Source organism: Ailuropoda melanoleuca, chromosome 14, assembly GCF_002007445.2.
Source record: "Ailuropoda melanoleuca isolate Jingjing chromosome 14, ASM200744v2, whole genome shotgun sequence".
In the NCBI taxonomy this organism is placed as follows: Eukaryota; Metazoa; Chordata; class Mammalia; order Carnivora; family Ursidae; genus Ailuropoda; species Ailuropoda melanoleuca.
In genome coordinates this window covers 44,646,695-44,664,626 of record NC_048231.1, presented here as the reverse complement: position 1 = coordinate 44,664,626, position 17,932 = coordinate 44,646,695, and the positions used below count along the sequence as shown (strand labels likewise).

The 17,932-nt window shown below is 56.7% G+C and overlaps 3 protein-coding genes across 3 annotated transcripts; 1 reads left to right on the top strand and 2 right to left on the bottom strand.

Annotated features, from left to right (window-relative positions):
• Positions 1-2,482: 2,482 nt before the first annotated feature.
• On the bottom strand, positions 2,483-4,557 carry SDF2L1 (stromal cell derived factor 2 like 1). The gene is made up of 3 exons (XM_002926290.4): positions 4,301-4,557; positions 3,740-3,936; positions 2,483-2,886 (listed from the first exon to the last, which is right to left on the bottom strand). Exons 1-3 carry the CDS (start codon positions 4,485-4,487, stop codon positions 2,605-2,607), a joined length of 666 nt encoding a protein of 221 aa, XP_002926336.1. The 5' UTR covers positions 4,488-4,557; the 3' UTR covers positions 2,483-2,604.
• A 1,811-nt stretch (positions 4,558-6,368) lies between these two features.
• On the bottom strand, positions 6,369-13,331 carry CCDC116 (coiled-coil domain containing 116). The gene is made up of 5 exons (XM_019807056.2): positions 12,941-13,331; positions 12,469-12,610; positions 11,207-11,764; positions 10,475-11,086; positions 6,369-9,333 (listed from the first exon to the last, which is right to left on the bottom strand). Exons 2-5 carry the CDS (start codon positions 12,538-12,540, stop codon positions 8,572-8,574), a joined length of 2,004 nt encoding a protein of 667 aa, XP_019662615.1. The 5' UTR covers positions 12,541-12,610; positions 12,941-13,331; the 3' UTR covers positions 6,369-8,571.
• A 1,553-nt stretch (positions 13,332-14,884) lies between these two features.
• On the top strand, positions 14,885-17,171 carry YDJC (YdjC chitooligosaccharide deacetylase homolog). Its single transcript, XM_002926297.4, has 5 exons — positions 14,885-15,491; positions 15,581-15,740; positions 15,956-16,055; positions 16,155-16,332; positions 16,497-17,171. The coding sequence occupies exons 1-5, from the start codon at positions 15,328-15,330 to the stop codon at positions 16,870-16,872; spliced, it is 978 nt and encodes a 325-aa protein (XP_002926343.1). The 5' UTR covers positions 14,885-15,327; the 3' UTR covers positions 16,873-17,171.
• The last annotated feature ends 761 nt before the right edge of the window (positions 17,172-17,932 follow it).

Here is a 17,932-nt window from a genome sequence, read left to right as displayed (position 1 = left end):
CTACTCACGCGGCGGGACGCCCCTTCCAAACCAGGCCGGGGCAGGACGCGGAAGGTTAGCGAAAGAAAGGTCCTGGCGGTTGGTCGCCCCTGTCGTCCCCATCAGGACGACCCCGCACCTCGTGGCGCCCTCTCGCTCGCCGGCTCCATCTTTAACCCGCTGACAGTCGGCGGGGCCCGGCCCCCGGCTTCTTAGCATAACGCCGCGCTCATTGGTCGGAGCCGGTGCGGTGCTTCACTTCCTGCACGCCTATTGGCTGAAACCGGAGCGATTTCAAAATAGCCTCCGGGCTCCGATTGGCCGGGAGCGGGCCGAGTCCCCGGCTCCGTGGTTTTAACAATGAGTACTACAAACACTTTCTCCCCATTCATAACTTATCAAAAAGGATTTTGCCCGCCTTTTCTCAGCTCCAGTCTCCGCGAGTTTAATAGTGGCGCCGGCGAGAACGCTTGGGAGCCCGGAGGGGGGCGCAGTCCACGCAGCTGAGCCCACTGGGAAGACGGCTGCGATCCTGGGAAAATGCCCGAACCCTCTTCTAGTTCTCTGCGGTGCAGGGCCGCAGGCTGCTTCATTTTGCGTGCTGACATCTCTCCCTGTCCCCCCCGGACAAGATACTCGGCTGCAGTGGGATTCCCGGCTGGGGTAGTCCCCGTTCCCCACCCAACCCCACCTCATCGCCTGGCTTGACCTGAAGCCACCCGGTTGGGCCTGAGCTGCAGAGACCTGGTCCTGGAGCCCTGAAGCCTTGTGGATCTGCGGGAGGTACGGGGAAGAGGGTGTCAGCTTGAGTCTCTCCGCGATTGCTATCCACTTTGTGGATACGCATTAAGCGCCTACCCAGAGCTGATGACCCATGAGGATATACATCGTTCAGCCCTCACACAGCTGCAGTGTGTGTGTGGAGGGCGGGGAGGGTTGCTTAGGCTATAGTGCTTCGCTGCGCCCCCCCCCTTTATTCTCTCAATGCAATGACCAAGAGCAAATGTTTCTTTTTTTTTTTTTTTAAGATTTTATTTATTTATTCGACAGAGAGAGAGACAGCCAGCGAGAGAGGGTACACAAGCAGGGGGAGTAGGAGAGGAAGAAGCAGGCTCATAGCAGAGGAGCCTGATGTGGGGCGATCCCATAACGCTGGGATCACGCCCTGAGCCAAAGGCAGACGCTTAACCGCTGTGCCACCCAGGCGCCCCAAGAGCAAATGTTTCTGAGGCAGGTAGAGCTGGGTTGAATCTTTACCATCCTGCAGCCTCCTCTTTAAAATTAAGACAATTGAACTTGCTTCGCAGAATTCTTGCCAGGAGCAAGGAGATGCTGTGTAAATCGTTGGCCAAGTGCCTGACACTTAGTGTTCAGTAAATGTGTGCTCTGCTGCTGCTGCTGCTACTGCTGCAATTTAATTTTTGGTCTTGTCCTGTGTTCTGTCTGGAGCCATCTTAAGTGTTGTCACAGCTTCAGCCTTGGTTCCCCAAGGATTCCTACGTGCTGTACACTGATTCTGCTATTCATGTAGGTGTACTGCAGTCGTGTCGTAGGTCAGGTGAGTGATGGGAGAGGAGCTTAAACTTGTAGACAAATGCTTGAGGGGTTTGGCAGTGGAGGGGTCAGGAGGTCTGTGTTTGATCAGAGCAGCAGCTCATGGGTTGAGAGGGCGGGGAAGTAATGGTCCAGGGCCTACAGCATGAGCCACCTTCCATCAAGTCTCACAATTGACTACAGCTTTTCTCACACCCCCTTAAGGCCAATTTATTTCTCACCTGCAAGGTGCTCTGCCCACACTCCACCAAGCCCCTTCCCACCAGCTGCTACTCCCAGCTTCTCCTTGGGCTCTTGTATTCTCATTCAGGAAAGTGGCACTCTGCACCCCTAGCAGCTCCCTTTAACCCCTCCCCTCCTACATATACAGTCCCACCGGGGCCAAGTTAGCAAGTCCAGGAAGCCTGTAGTCTCCCCCATAACCTCTAGAGGTCACCTACGCACCAGCAAAACTAACTGTTCCCTTCCTTTATTAGGGCTCTCCCGTTTATTGTTCCTGCCTTTAAGTTGCAATGCTTTGCCTGCCAGAATTGTGCCTCTCCTTCCAAGAACACTACTCAGATCTCTGCAGGTAGCAGTCCTTTGTGGTTACCTTCCCTTGTAATATCTTCTGAAGTTCTGTTATCTCCTTGGGGACCCTGGAAAGTTGTAGTGGGGGCTTGAGATGCCACATGCCCAGGCAGGCTAGGGTGTAAGGCCTTAACACTAAGGTTCATGAAGCTCAAGAGCTAGGGAACCGGGGTCACTTGCCATCAGAACATCTGAAGGTGGAGAGGGATGTTGTGATGGCAGTGTTGGCATACATGAAAGAGCATCAAGGTTTGAATGGGTTTAGCTATCATTCCATGCTGGAGACAAGAGGTTTTGCACTCCTTAAGGAAGAGATGGTGAACCAGGTCAGGGAGGGCTGGCACCTCCTGGTCACCCCCAGGCTTACAGCAAAACACAATCACAGACTAACATTCTTTAATCACAAAGGCACTTGAGAACCCCTACAAACCCAAAGTCTCCACCAAGAGTGGCCCCGCAGATGCCCCACACTGCTGCCCTCCATCCACCCATCCATGGCGCTCAGAGTTCATCGTGACCTGCAGAGGGATCCACACTGGGCTTGATGAAGATGCCTTCCATGGCCTTCCACGTATTGTGTGTATTGGCGCTGGACATGCCATGCACTTCGTGCTGTCCGCGGATGGGGCTCCCGTACTGCTCTCCAGTGACTGACAGGAACACAGAGGTGCCCACGTGCTGGAAGCGCACACCGGCCTCTCGCTCCCAGTGCTGCCCTGAGCAGCGTACGGTCCACAGATCCAGGTCGTCACCCTCACCATCTTCCCCAAAGGCGCTCACCTCCTATGGGTGCAGGGGGTAGAAGGACAGTGCTCACCACAGAGGGCACACTGAATCCCCTGCGGTCACTCTGGCAGCAGCACTCACACCCAGGGTACTGGGCCTTGGGTCCTTCCCTGTACCCTTGAGCCTCAGCTTCCACAGCTGCAAAATAAGACACTACCACCGCCAACCCCTGCACCCAGTAGGCTCTCAACACGGTCTCTTTAAACACATGCACGCCCTGCCCCATCTGTCTGGGCAGTAGCCACTGGCCCCCCAGTAGCTAAGGCCTCCTCCTCTCTCCTCCATGTTCCCCTTCCTAACCTCTCTGAGCCTCACTCAGCATGACATCCTAGGCTGACAGGTCTCTATTTCATACTCTTTCTTCTGACAAGTCCCCCAAACAGCCTCTGTTGCTCCCCACTCCCTCCCTAACCCCACAACCCCTGTCCACCCCAACTCCACCCCTTCACCTCTCCATCCCCCAGTTTCAATGAATTCCACTGGAGCACAAGCTCTTCCCTAGGCCTGGCAAAAACCCCTATTCTCCCCCTCTGTGGCCTGGAGAACTCTTACTCATCCTTCCAGACCCAGCCTGAGTCCCTCCTTTCCTGCCCAGTTTCATATTCCCCCACCCAAAGGCCTTGTGGATCCCCTTCCTGGGTCCAACTCAACCCCAGAAGATAAGCTATCCAGCAGATCTCTCTTCCTGTCAGTTGCCCCGCAGAGGTGGTGCTCAGTAAACATTTCTGAATTGAAATTGCCACTTCACACAGGAAGCTGAGGCTCAGAGCCACGGAGAGGAAGAGTCAAGATTCTGCCCCTCCCCTCCCCCTCACCACACACAAGGAGCCTCTCCGGGGCGAAGGCTCACCTGGTTGTTGGACAGCGGCGACGGAAAGTGGTGCGTGTGCAGGTTCTTGCCGGTTAGCACGTGCGTGAGCCGAACCGCCTGCCCGCAGCGCACCGGGGACCCGCGCGGGCACCCGCCCTCCGAGCCACCGCGGATCCGCCAGTAGCTATTGGCGTCGTCAGACGCCTCCACGCCAGTCACCGACTGTTGGCCGCTGCCTGAGGGGCGACATCCCACCCCACCCCGGGGTCGCGGTCAATCTCTGAACTCCCTACCCTTGACCCGCACACCATAAACTTTCCAGGACAACCTCAATCCTGGGACCCCAACGGCTCACTCCCGGCCCCCATCTCTGGCCCTTGGACCCTGGCTGAACTTCCAGGTCCCTTGGCCCGCAGCTCCCGGACGACCCCCCCCCCTTAAAACGGCCGGTCCTTGGCCCCCCCTGGCTCCCTAGCCAGGCTCCTTGATAACCCCCCCAGACTCGCAGCCCTGAAGACTTCCCCCAAGTCCACCCCACCTTCAAACTCCCAGCCCTGGGCTCTGCCCCCTGACGATGCCCCAGTCCCGGGCCCCGCGCACCGGATCCGTATTTGATGTCGTGCGAGTGCAGCCGCACCCTGTGCTGCGTGTTGAATAGCTTCAGCACCGACCCGCAGGTCACGAGCCCTGCGCCGGTCTTGGCGGCACGGCTGCTCGCCACCAAGAACGTCAGCAGCAGCCCCAGAAGCGCCTGTCCGGCAGCTCTGCGGCTGCCCGCGCTCCACATCGCCCCGGCCGAGCTTCGGCAGCTCGGGCCCCTGGGACGCTTCCGTCTCCGCCACCCGCCAATACGGCTCTGATAGAGCCAGTAAGGGCAGCCAATCGCCAGCCCGCACGGCGCTCCGCCTGCATTGCCATTGGGTCAGCGTGGAGGGGCCCCGCCCCCAGCTTTCCAGAGCGGCGACTGGGAGGGGGCTGGAGACACGAGGAGGGTTTTGATTGGTCCACGCTTCCGAGGACTCACCAATGAATGCTAAGGGACGGCTGGTGCGGCGCAGAGTGGTTAGAGAGCCGCTGCCGAGCGGGGCACCCGAGCCCCTGGACACCTGGCTGGGGATCCCAGGACCCTGCGGGCAGGTGTTCACAAAACCCCTTGATCTTGGATCATCGGGCTTTCAATCACGATCTTTCCTCTCGGACTCTGGGTCCTCAGCTTCAGGGTTGCTGGACCACTGGATTTTGTGGTCACGAGGTCGATGGATCTCAGATACTGGATAACTTGGTTCTTCAGTCCCTGGATCCCAGGATTAGTTAATCCCCCAGTGATTCGGTCATTGCCTCCTCTATGAGAATGGGTCACCTCAGTCCCTGGACTCTGGGTTTTTTAATTCCCCTGGCAACTCCCGGACTCTTTCCAGGGCGGAATCACATGCACTCGACCATCGGGCAGCAGAGGGCAGCAGGGATCTGTGGTGTTGAGGATAACGCTAGGTTCTCACCTGAAAGCCCCAAAGTTTCTTAGGAAACCAGAAATCTGGGAGACCAAGTGACTGTGGGAACTAAGTGTGCCAGGTTTCTGATATGAGTGGGTCGCTGTCTCAGTGCCTCTTCAGAGGGCTGTCAGCTCAATCTTCAAGGGAGGAGAACTTATACACATTGTTTATTCATTGGTGGAACGTTCTTATGTTGACTTAATTCCAGTCCCTGTGCTGAGAGCCACTGGGGAACTGGCTCCGGGCTACATTACTCAATAGGCTGACAACCCGTGCACCAGAGGCACCAACGAAGCAGGGAGAAAAGTTTATATTTAATTAAATTATTCAGAATTTTGCATTCAGAAAATCCAGAGTAGAGCCATTTAAATTACAGCAACATGTTATTTTGGGGTTTTCATGTTTAATAGTGTTTCTATTTTGAATTACATATGGGATAAGATACTTGATCTTTTCAGGGTTTAGGGTGTCTAAATTGCTAAAGATCTGCCCTGGCATTGGCAGACACTGCACTCACTTGAGGGGCTTCCAATCCATGGTGGAGGGGCTAGAGTATAATCTGGGAAGCAATAGATATGTCCTCTTGGACATACCAACAAGCATTTCAGACTTAGTATGTCCAAAGCAGAATTCTTGCTCTCCTCCCTCAAACTTCTCCCCCCTCCCCCAGGCTTCTGAGTCGCAGTAATGTCACCTCCACTTGCCTTGATTCAACCCCCAAATTAGGACTTATCTTTAATTCTCCTCTTTACCACATTTTCACATCTCATCCAACACATCCTGATGACTCGAACTCCAAAACAGGTTGTAAAGCATCTCTCCTGCATTCCTTATCGTCACCCTAATCCAAGCCACTCTCCAGATCCATAGCTATTGATATCGGTATCTCTTCTCCAGATATCGACCATTGCCTCCTAACAGATTCCTCTACTTCCACTGCTCAGGGCCCTCCAAGTCACTCTCCACACAGGAAAGAGATTTATACTTTAGAAAGCATGCACTGTCCAACTGGCTGGCTCAGTCAGTAGAGCATGTGACTCTTGATCTCAGGAGTCGTGAGTTCATGCCCCACATTGGGCATACAGCCTACTTAAATTAAAAAAAAAATCAGGGGTGCATGGCTGACTCAGCTGGTGGAGCATGCAACTCTTGATCTTGGGGTTGTGAGTTCGAGCCCCATGTGGGTGTAGAGATTACTTAAAATCTTAAAAAAAAAAAAAACACATATCAAATCGTGCCAGGCACCTGCTCAAAGCTGCCAACAGCTTCCCGTTGCATGTAAGACCAGAGGATGGTGAGGACCCAGCAGGCAATCTCCCCAACAGACCCCAGAACTGGAGTAGGAGAAGCCGACCTGGCTCTCCCTCGACTTTCTCAAGGCCTCTTGCCTTCTCGAAGCTGTTCCCTTTCCCAGACTCCCCTGCAGACCACCTTCCCCGGCTCACCCTATGGGCAGATGCTCAGGGCGGATTATGGTGTCTCCTCAGCCTCCACTTTCCAGCCACAGTTTGCTTTCAGGTTCAGATGCTCATCTGCTCAACTTGGTTCCAGGGACCGCTCAAGGAGCAATCAGCTCTGGGGTGGGGTGGGTGGTCGCTGGCCTCCAAATACAGCTACTAACAGTTCTTCCCATCCCCGTAAGTGTAAGCTGCTTATCTCATCAAGACATGGACTCTCTCATCAAAACACTGAATCTGGGCAGGCATGGCAATTCGCTTTGACCAAGAGAATGGCACAGAAGTGCTGTTTTGGGACTTCTGAGCACAAGCTGCAAGAGGACCAGTGGTTCTTGCTTCCTCTCCCTCGGAAGCCAGCTGCTGCCTTGTGCTGTAAGGAAGTGCAGGCTAGATGACTGACTGAACGGTCAGGAGCCTTGGGGAGAGACCTTGGATGGGGAGAGGCCATGCGGGACGTGCTGGTTGCAGGCATGCCCCCGGCTGGAAGCAGCCACACAAGAGACTGCCTACACCACCGCCAGCTGAGCCTGCCAAACTCCAGCATTAGGAAAAAGGACTTTGTTTGGAGCCACTTAAGCCTTGGAGTGGTTACACAGCAACGGATGCCTGAAACAGGAGCTAAGGTCAGCTGTCTTCAGCACAGCGCAATGGCAGTCCCCAAAGGGGCTGCTCCCACTCCAGGGGCAGTCTCTAGACGTGTGCTTCTGAGGCCGGGGCGGGGGGGCTCTGTGCTCTTTTCCCCTGACCCACAGAGCTGGTAGGTATCGTGCCGGCTGCTGCGTGTCAGAGCCCTTAGGGCTCCCCTCCAGGCTCTTCCCTGCAGACAGGATTTCTTGCCTCTCTAGAGGGGGGTTAGAAGATGGCTGCTCTGCACTGTCCACTTGTCTTTAGTAATCAGCGCAAACTGCACCAGAATCTCTCAGTCTATCTTGGGGCGCCTGGCAGGCTCAATTGGAAGAGTATGCAACTCTTGATCTCGGGGTTGTGAGTTCAAGCCCCATGTTAGGTGTAGAGATTACTAAAAATAAATAAACTTTAAAAAATCTCTCAGTCCAAACCAATTACAAGCTCCTCGGGGGAAAACAACTGACTGCCCTAGCTTGGAACAGGAATGCGTCAACTATGCCAAGTGGTATGACAAGAAGGTACCAAAACATTGTGGGCCCACACTATGGTGGTGGTGGCAGTGGGTGGCCTCAGGGAATGGGCCTTATGATCTGAGCACATGCCCTAAAAGATCCTTGCCACAAGAGCTTTCTGGAAAAAGGGGTCCCTGACCCACCCATCTTGGGGTCCTGGTCCCACAGCTTGCCAGACTGTCAGCCCCCATGGGACCTAGCTTGGACCCTCCAGATTCGGGAGTTGGAGCTGGGAAATACAAATAAGAAAGACAGGGGGCATCAGGAAAGGCCAGCTGCATGGTTCCTTGAGAGGAACAGGAGGGTACAGCATGTCAGAGGGAGCCGGTTGCCGCCCTTCCCTCTGGAAGCAGGAACCGCAACGCATAGGGGCCATTAGGGAAAGGGGCCATGAGTCCTAAGAGGCTGGAAGAGCCAGGAAGGTGCACACTGGAGCAGAGAAGAGCCACGAGCAGGTTCTTGTGTTCAAGCAGAGCGTGTGCGGTCAGGGGTTCAGGGCATGGCAGCTGTCGTGAAGGCCTGTCCGAGGTGTTACGCCAGGGCAGGTGCTCAGGCCTGCAGAGGCAGGGCTGCAATCTCCGGTCGAGAAAACTGTGCTCCATCAATACAAGCTTTATTTCTCCTGTTGGCTCCCCTGACAGGCCAGCAGAGCTCCTCATGGGCAATCAGCCGACACTGGCCTCTGCTCGGGGCAGGGACCAGCTGGGGATGGGGGGCAGCAGTCCATTGGAGCAAGAGGAGGGGCAGGGAATCAAGCGCTGGGTGCAGCTTCCCCGGGGGCCTCACAGAGGGTCGCTGACCTCCACCTCCGCTCGAGGCTCGGGGGAGCTCTGGGACATGCCATTGTCCCCTAAGAAGTCATCGTCCTCGTCCTCTTCCTCCTCATCGCTCTGACTGTCCACGTCTACTACTTCCTGACACTGATGAGAGCCCACGCCTGTGCCGGAGAACAGCGCGGGCTTGGGCTCTTGCTGGCTCGCGGGCTCCCGCTCCGCGGCTGTAGTGCCTTCCCGAGCTGGGAGCAGCTGAGAGTCTGGCAACTCACTGTTGAGGCTGGACTCTGTGGCCTCGCCCTGATCCCCTTGCGTGGCTGGCTCCAGCAGCGTGGAGGAGGACTCCGTGCTGCTCCGGGGCGCCCTGTGGTGGGGGGCCCTGCGGTGGGCGGTGCCGTGGTGGGAGCTACGCTGGGAGGCAGAGTCATGCTGGGATGCCTGTCTGGACAGCTGCCGGGCCCACTCGGCCTCCTCCAGCCTGCGCAGCAGGCAGCTCCAGTCGATCTTTGAGGACAGGCTGATGTGGGAGCCCTTCACCTTCTTGAAGCCCAGGAAGAGGTCCATGAGCGTCTCGGTGACAGGGAAGGAGATGAAGCCCAGCTGCTTGGAGAGGTTCTTCTCAAACTTGTACTTGTAGATGAGCAAGGACACGACCTGCTCCACCAAGTAGTTGACGAGCTCCTCGTACAAGGGGTTGGAAACGTGGGACGTGCTGGACTTGGAGGAGATGGAGGGTAGTGGCTTCTTCCTCATGAACTTGTAACTGGGGCTCTGTGCAACAGCCGGGGAGGGAAAGGGAGACACGTCATGCCACTCCTGATGCCTTCGGATGCCCCTCACGCCCAGAGCACCCTCCGCATCACCCACACAGATGCCACGCTTGTCGTTGCCCTAGCAGTCCTGCCTGGCCACATCTGCTATGCTGTCTCAGTCAACAGCTGAGCACACGTCCTGCATGCCGGCCACACCCTCCCACTTACCACACTGGCCTCACACAGACCACACCTGGCAGGCCTGAGGCAAGGCTGGTGATGTCAGTCATGGTGTCAGCCAAACTGGAGCCTGGGTAAGCTGGGGTTCTCCCCCAGGCCAGGTTCAGAGGAAGGAAGCCTGCCTGGGCCTTGATCGGTGAGATGAGGGTCAGGGGCTATGCCGGGAATCTACCAGGGTGCAGCCACCTACCTACGTCTCCTCCATACCCTTCCTGAGCAACTCGCTCTCAGCAGACACACTGGAGAGTCCTGTCCAAGGTAGTGGAAGCAGAGGAAGCTGGACCTAGGATGCAGGGCCCCGCTCTGGATGAGGCTGCTGTCCACAAGGGACAGGATGCTGCCCACATAGAAGGGCCTCTGAGATTCAATGTAAACATTACAAAAATGCCCAGGATAAAAAATAGGCTTTATTCATCTTTGACCACACCTGGCAGTAGCTAGGCCAGGATTTCTGCTCCCCATCAGCTTGTCGCTTGCTCAGGTGGTTTCCACTGTGCAGGGCAAGATACCTGTGACAGTGGATGCTAAGGGTGGTAGCTGAAGGAGCCTTTCCCATGCAAACCTTTCCCTAAGACCCCTAGCTCCACCCTTGAGGTCATCTCTGGATACAGTGAAACAGGAGATGGGGAGAAGCTTCTTACAGAGGAGGCAAGTGGGAGGTGATGGGAGAAGCCAGGGCAGGGGAAGGTGAGAGGAGGAGCTATTCCCCAGATGGTGGATGGGGTCTGGCTGGAGGACCCTTCCACCACGATCCCAGGGGCAGGCAGGGTGATGTGCAGGCTCTGCCAGGGATGGGCCTTCTGGCTCGAGCTCAAGGGCCCAGAAGAAGGTATGGGTGATCTCTGTACTTCAGGGTCCTGGTCAGGAGTCTCCTGCCTGTGGTGGGGTGAGGGAACCTTGGGTTCTTCTGTGGGTGTCACTTTGATCCTGCATCTGGTAGCCACTTGGGCCCTAGACACAGGGGAACCACCTTCCTTGGGCTTGGCCCGTCCTCTGCCCTTGGCGCTCTTTCTTCGAATCATCTTGGAGCTGGAGACTTGGGTGGGAAGCACATCGTAGGGCTCCTCCCCGTCGGTGGGTGTGGCTGGCTTGGAGCCTGGCGTGGAGTCAGAATTGGGCTCTGTTGCGGGCTCCCATTCTGATGGGAAGAGAGGGTAGCCATCACGGCGGCGGGCACCACTGAGCTTGTCCACAGCCTGGCAGACCACACTCTGCAGGGCGGGGAAGAGGTGGTGCTCAGCCAGAAAGTCCAGAGTCTGATGGGGCTCACGGAATGAACAGTAGCCAGGCAGGTCAAAGGACGCTGGCTGGCTCAACAAGGACTTGATCTCCTTATCAAACTCTCGCTTGAGGAAGGTCAGTTCCTGTTCTCCAGGCCTGGGCTCTGATGTTTGGGGTGTGCCTGTGCTTGAGTCCAGCAGGCCCGAGAACCAGGACGGAGGTGGCTCCTGGGTCCACTGGCTGCTGGCCTGGCTGCCCAGCGAGTCCCACAGCAGGGAGTCCCTCCGGAAGCAGGACTGACCCAGGCCTTTCTGCAGAGAGAGGGGGGTTTTCAGGGGCATTCAAGAGCAGCCAAGCCAGCGCTAACCCTGGCCCTGAGCTCTGGACTGTGGTCCATCCCACCCACCCTGGGCCATGGCCCTAGATCTCACCCCTCTGTTCTCCAGCTTCAGCAGCCGTTTGAGGTTCTTCTCCAGCAAAAGTCTATCCCTCATGGGTGGCAGTGAGCCCATGCCCTGGGTGCCCAGGTCACTGTGCCGGCTGGGGGAGCCCAGCCAGCCAGCTGTGAAGCTGCTATGGGAGTCGGACATGGGGCTGGAGGAGGATGGGTAGTTGTTGGGGCATCCAGTGCAGAGGCTGGGCCGGGCCCGGTGCTGGTGCACGGTACTGAGGCTGGGCCGGGCACGCACCCGCTGCCCACCCCTCGGCACCTCTATGGGGTCCTGCACCTCCACCAGTGGCACCCCAGCCTCTGTCTTCATAGTGGTCATGCGCTCCGTTGCCTCTTCCACCACCGTCTGTAGGCTGTCTAGCACCTGACTCTCGACGAGGAAATCCAAGAAGGTACCAAAGGGCCGAGGGTCCCTTGGGTTTCGTCGGTGGCCACGGAGCCCTAAGCTGTCTGTGGGAGTGTACCTCGACGGTGGGTGTGGCATGTGGCCCGACTTGGAGGCTTGCCCCATTTCCGGGAACAGTGGCTTCTTAGGCAGCTGCACCGGAGCAGACAGGCATGTCACAGAAGGCAGGGATGTTCCACAGGGGTAGGGGTCCCTGAGGGTCCTCCTAGGGTGCCAGGAGCTGAGTGGGAGTGGGCAGTGGAAGGAAGTGTGTTTTGGAGTCAGGAAGCTCCTGGATTTGGACTCTGGCTCTGCCACTGCAGGCTGTGACACCATGGGCACGATGGTCCCTTTTGAGGTCCAATTTCCTCTTCCGCAAATTAGGGATCAATTTTGGGTCACCCTGATGTTTCCCTGACACATACATTTCATATATACAAGATGTGGGCAGGGAGTCTGAAAGCCCACTTCTGCCCTCATACAGGGCAGGAATGGGCAATCACAAACCTCTCTGAGTCCTACATGGGCTTCTCTGTACTTTGAGCAGACCAGCCCTGTCTCCACTACACAGACCACCTGTAGTCCTGACCCTTGGGCCCTGAGTAGACTCCATGCTCCCACTCAGGTCCCAATCTACCAAACTCCTCCAGAGCTGCTAGAGGTCAGGGGACACAGTGAATGAAGTCGAGGGTGACTACGGCCCAGCAGAAGGTCAGAGGAGTGGTCAAGGTGATATGGATGTCACTAGGAGGCTCAGAGATGAGGTCATTAGGCACTGAGAAAGGAGGGCTGTGATGTGGGATGTTGGGGAACATTTGGGGGATCTTGAGAGTCAGGGCCCTGACGGACACACTTACCCGGGCCACGTAGGTGGTGTGGCCAGCCTCGTCGTCTGCCAAGTATCCGGAATGGTGGTGGCAGCTGGTCATGGTGAGGGTGGACGGGCTGGCTATCCTCCTCCTCTCTCTCCGGTTCCGCAGCGCAGCCACGGATTCCTCTCTGCGCCGGGCGGGGAGATGGCGTGAGGGTCTCCCTAGGCCTCCATGAATCCAACTCTCCCTTCGTCTGTCAGCCACTGCGTCAGCGGTCCCGGGGTCCGCGGGTCCCTCCTCCCCTCACCCTACGTCCTTCACGCTTCGGGCCCTTCCTCTGTCGGAGTCCCCTGGGCGTCTGCGCACCGTCCGTGTCCAGAGTCGTGGGGGGTGGGGTCCCCAAGGACGTCCGCATGCTGTCTCCGACCATCTCTGGGCCTGAGTGTGTCCGACCCTCCCTCCTCCTAGACCCAAAACTCCCTGGCCTCTGCCCCTGGCCCAGAGCCGACCTGCTCACCAGAGTCCGCGCCTCGCTCGGTGCAGGTCAATGTAGTCTGCGCCCTCTTCAGGGCGGCAACACCAAGTTCTGGAGTCTCCCCAACCTGCCAGGCTTGCTCATTTACATGCTACATCCTGATTGGGCCTCAATGCCTTCTAGCTCCCCCGGAACAATGACTGGGGGCGGGACCCAGGCTGGCCCCTCCCCCGCCTCTCTATCTTTGCCCCGCCCACACTCTCTGTGGGAGCTGGGTGTGGGGGGTTGTCAATGGATGCATCTGACTGCTCCCCCAAGCCAGGAGAAGTCCCGAGACTTGGCTCCGGTCCGCGCTCCGAAACTGAGGGGAGCCCTAAAGGGTCAAAGCCACAGCCTCCTCTGGTGACACAAGCACTTGCCTCGACTCGCCTCTGGCCGCTGCGTTGTCCTGGGCCTCCTGCTCTCTGACTGCTCCCTTCTAGGGTTCTTCCCTCGCCCAGTGTGGACAACCACAGCGGGGGTGGGGTGGGGTGTCTTCAGCCCGCTCCCCTCTGCGGTGTCCCTGAGAGCAGTGGTAAGATAGTCCCAGTTCTAAGACACAGACCTAGCTTCAATTCCTAGCTCTGCTGTCTCCCGCCAGTGTGACTCAACTTCTCTGATCATCTGCTCCTCCTCTGTAAATAGTTGCGCGTCCTTCCGTATGGGAGTATGGAGATTAAATCAAATCTGAGGACAACACACCTGGCACTCCAGTAAGAGCCCTGTGTATCTTTCTCTTTTTTCCCTCCTTACCCCTCGGCCCAGCAAACTCCTCCTAATGTCCCTCCCAGGTGTCACCTCCTCTGAAGAAGCCTTCCCAGAAGGCCAGCCACCCCAAACAGAATTACCAAAAACCCCATTCCAGACTCTGCCACTTGTATTGCCACTTGTCTACCAGATGGTGCTCCTTGGGGGGTAGGAACTGAGGCACTCTCCCCTAATCTCTAGTATTCCTAATACCAGTAGGTGCTGAATAAATGTCAATTTCCTCTTTCCAGTCTGCTTGCCATCAGGGCCTCTGGCTTTCCAGGATCAGCTTTCCAGGGGAGAAAGATAGTTGAAGTCCAACAATTCAATAATCACGACTGAACACAACAATCCTTATGCCAAGAGCTTGATGAAGAGCCCTATGCGGCCTCTGATCTGTACAACGTCCCACCAGGAGTATATGATTTGTTATGCTCAAGCTCAGCTCTGCCCTCTTTGCTCCTGACCCAGGGGAGAGTTAGGGGCTAGACAACCAGAGTAGGCCCAGAGCTTTGGAGGCCAGTCCCAGCTCTACTACTTCTGGCAGGGCCACGTTGGGCAAGACACTTCTCCCCTCTGAGCATTAGTTTCCTCATCTGTAAAACAGGAATGACATTACGAACTTCACGGGCTGGACACAAATGCTGCACTTTCCATTGGGAACATCAAAGCAGACACATCACAATGAAAACTCTCTCAACCATGGTGACTATTCGTATAGCCATCAGTAAGGAAAGTTTTTGTGGACTACAGAGGGGAAAAAAATGAGATTATGAATGTAAACGTTGTAGCCTGGCACAGAGCTCGAGTTGTGGAACTAACGCTTCCTCAAACAAAGCCATTGGTATACATGCTTTCTTTTTCTTTTCTTTCCTTTCCCTTCTCTTTTTTGTATACATGTTCTCTTAGAACTTTTATTTTCAGAAAAAGAAAGAACGAAAGAAAAAGCCTCTTTCTAGAAAAAAATCACCAAATAGGAAATTTGAAAAAGTTGATAGACTATCAAAAAATGAAACGTTACAAGAATGAGATAACATTGATGCGATCATTATCATCTCAAAACAACACAAAAACTTTGGGGTGGAGGAGTAAAGGAATCGGGTTTGTTTATTTGCTTAGAAAAATACTGAAAGGGCACTACCCAGAAAGTTAACAGTGGTGAGCTTAGGGAAAGGTAAGAGAAATTTTTTTTCCCAATTTTTTCCCTCTATTTTTCGTATTTCTTTTAAAGATTTTATTTATTTGAGAGAACACAAGCAGGCAGGAGGGGCAGAGGGAGAAGCCGACTCCAGGGTGAGCAGGGACTCCCAGCCAGGGCCGGATCCCCGAGACTATGACCTGAACCGAAGGCAGACGCTTAACCGACTGAGCCACCCAGGTACCCCTGTATTTTTCATACTAATATTTTTGCAGTTACTGAAAGTTCCGCGTTACGATAAATCCAGCTATGGTTTGTTAGGGCGAGCGCACTGCGCGGTGGCGGGAGATCGTTGCAGGCCCACACCGGGACCGGTAGGTGGCGAGAACAAAGACGAAGCGCAGCCGCGCCGGGGCGTGCGCGTCGGGGCGGAGCCTCGGACTGCGTCTAGGGGTGGGGCCTGGATCCGGTCCTCCCGAGTCCTGAGCGGTCCGCGCAAGTATCCATGGCCCGACCGCGCGTGCGGCTGGTGGTCACCGCAGACGACTTTGGTTACTGCCCGCGGCGCGATGAAGGCATCGTAGAGGCCTTCCTGGCGGGGGCTGTGACCAGCGTATCCCTGCTGGTCAACGGCGCAGCCGCAGAGAGCGCGGCGGAGCTGGCCGGCAGGTGAGTGGCGCCACCCTGCAGGGTCGGGACGGGCTTGGGGAGCCGCCGCTCCGCGGCCGTCAGTACTCCCGCTCGCGCTCCGCCTGCAGGCACCAAATCCCCACGGGCCTCCACGCCAACCTGTCCGAGGGCCGCCCAGTGGGCCCGGCCCGCCACGGCGCCTCGTCGCTGCTCAGCCCCGAAGGCTTCTTCCTCGGCAAGATGGGATTTCGAGAGGCGGTGGCGGCCGGAGACGTAGCCTTGCCCCAGGTGCGGAGGTGGCGGCTGCAGGAAGAGGCTCGCGTTGACCCCCAAGGCTCGTCCCGAGCGTACCGTGAAGCCATTTAGGGGCAGGGGCAGGGGCAAGAGAGCGCGGTGGATGCTTTCCTGGTTCAAACTGTAGCAGTCACGCAGAGACACCTGGAGGGAGTCCTCCTAGGTAGCTGCTCCCAGGCATTCAAGGTGCCTTGTCGTCCTCTCTCCAGGTGCGGGAAGAGCTGGAGGCCCAGTTGATACGCTTCCGGGAATTACTGGGAGGGGACCCCACGCATGTGGACGGGCACCAACACGTGCACGTGCTCCCAGGTTGGGGCGTGGGGCGTTGTTCCCTGGCGAGGGGGCTGGGGGTGAGAGGTGGTCCCAGGTAGTAGGACTTGCTACTTCCTGACTCCTCCCCGCCCGCAGGCGTGTGCCAGGTGTTCGCAGAGACGCTGCAGGCCAACGGGGTGCGCTTCACACGGTTGCCGGTGGAGCGCGGGGTGGGCGGCTGCGCGTGGCTCGAGGCCCCCGCGCGTGCCTTCGCCTGTGCGGTGGAGCGCGACGCCCGGGCCGCCATGGGCCCCTTCTCCCGCTACGGCCTACGGTGAGGCCCTCCGCCCGTCCCGCCGATATCCCAGTGGGTCCTGCCGGCCGTTCACCTGACACCTATGCCGTTCCCCAGGCGTCCACTGACGTCGCCCCCACCCACCCCAGCCCTGCCCATCACAGCCCTGCTGGTCCTTGCCGCTGATGCCCCTACATCCACAGGTGGACGGATGCCTTCGTGGGCCTGAGCACATGCGGTCGGCACATGTCTGCTCACCGCGTAACTGGAGCACTAGCGCGGGCCCTGGAAGGCATACCAACCGGCCGCGCCCTGACAGCCGAGCTGATGGCACACCCTGGCTACCCGAGTGTGCCTCCCGCCGGGGGCTGCGGGGAGGGCCCTGATGCCTTTTCCTGCTCTTGGGAGCGGCTGCATGAACTGCGTATCCTCACTGCGCCCACACTTCGGGCCCGGCTTGCACAGGACGGAGTGCAGCTCTGCACACTCCACGACCTAGACTCCAAAAGGCCTGGGGAAGGGATCCTTGGAGAAGCCACTCTGGAAACATTCCTGGAGCCCTCCGCACCATGCCCCTGACAGCCAGCCAAGCATAAATGTCCTTTGGTGCGCAGAAAGGGGGCCAGTGTCAAGCCCTGGGACAGCCTGGAACCAGGCCGAGAGCAGGGGCCGAGTAACATACTTCCCTGGGCGGGCCCCTGTCACCTCTGTGTCCAGGTCCTCATGGCTCAGAATGGCAGCCAGAGCTTTGGCAACCCATCTTGGCTGCAGGCAGGTAGGCCCTGTGACAACTGAGCCTGGGGCCTGCCAAAGCATCTTCCTTGGTTCAGATGTAGTAGAGAGAGATCGCTGTATTAATAAAAGATATGTCTTGTAAATTTGGGTGTTTTTTTTTTTTTAAAGATTTTATTTATTTATTTGACAGAGAGAGACAGCCAGAGAGAGAGGGAACACAAGCAGGGGGAGTGGGAGAGGAAGAAGCAGGCTCCCAGCGGAGGAGCCTGATGTGGGGCTCAATCCCATAACGCCGGGATCACGCCCTGAGCTGAAGGCAGACGCTCAACGACTGAGCCACCCAGGCGCCCCTAAATTTGGGTGGTTTTTAAACGGTGCCCAGAAAACATTCACAGACACAAGACAGGGCAAAAACAACTCCATCTGGGCCCAAACCAGGTCATTATAACAGAATTGATATGCAAAACATACTCCAAGTTCTAGTTTTGTTCATGCTTAAGTTTGTTATTTTGGGGTGAGGGAGGTTGGGAGAAGAATGTCTCACCAGGCTACTCAAATTTTATTTAAAAAGTCACCTGTTTTGTTCTTGTTTCACGGGGCTTGAACTCACTCACAACCCTGAGATAGAGACCTCAGCTGAGATCAAGAGTCGGAAGCTTAGCTGACTGAGCCGCCTGGGCACCCCAAAAGTCACCTGTTCTCAACAGGCATCCCTTTGCCATCCTAGGGGCAGATGTAAGCAGGTCCTGCAAGCCTATTTAAATTTTTCCAGGAGAACAGTCTTCTTTGGAAATGGGACCCAGGAGTCCTCACCAGACCTGGTGATGTGTGCATGCCCTGTCAACTGGGGCTCATGTGCCTTGGATCAAGGAGATGCAGGGAGCAGATGGGGAAGGTGGCAGGG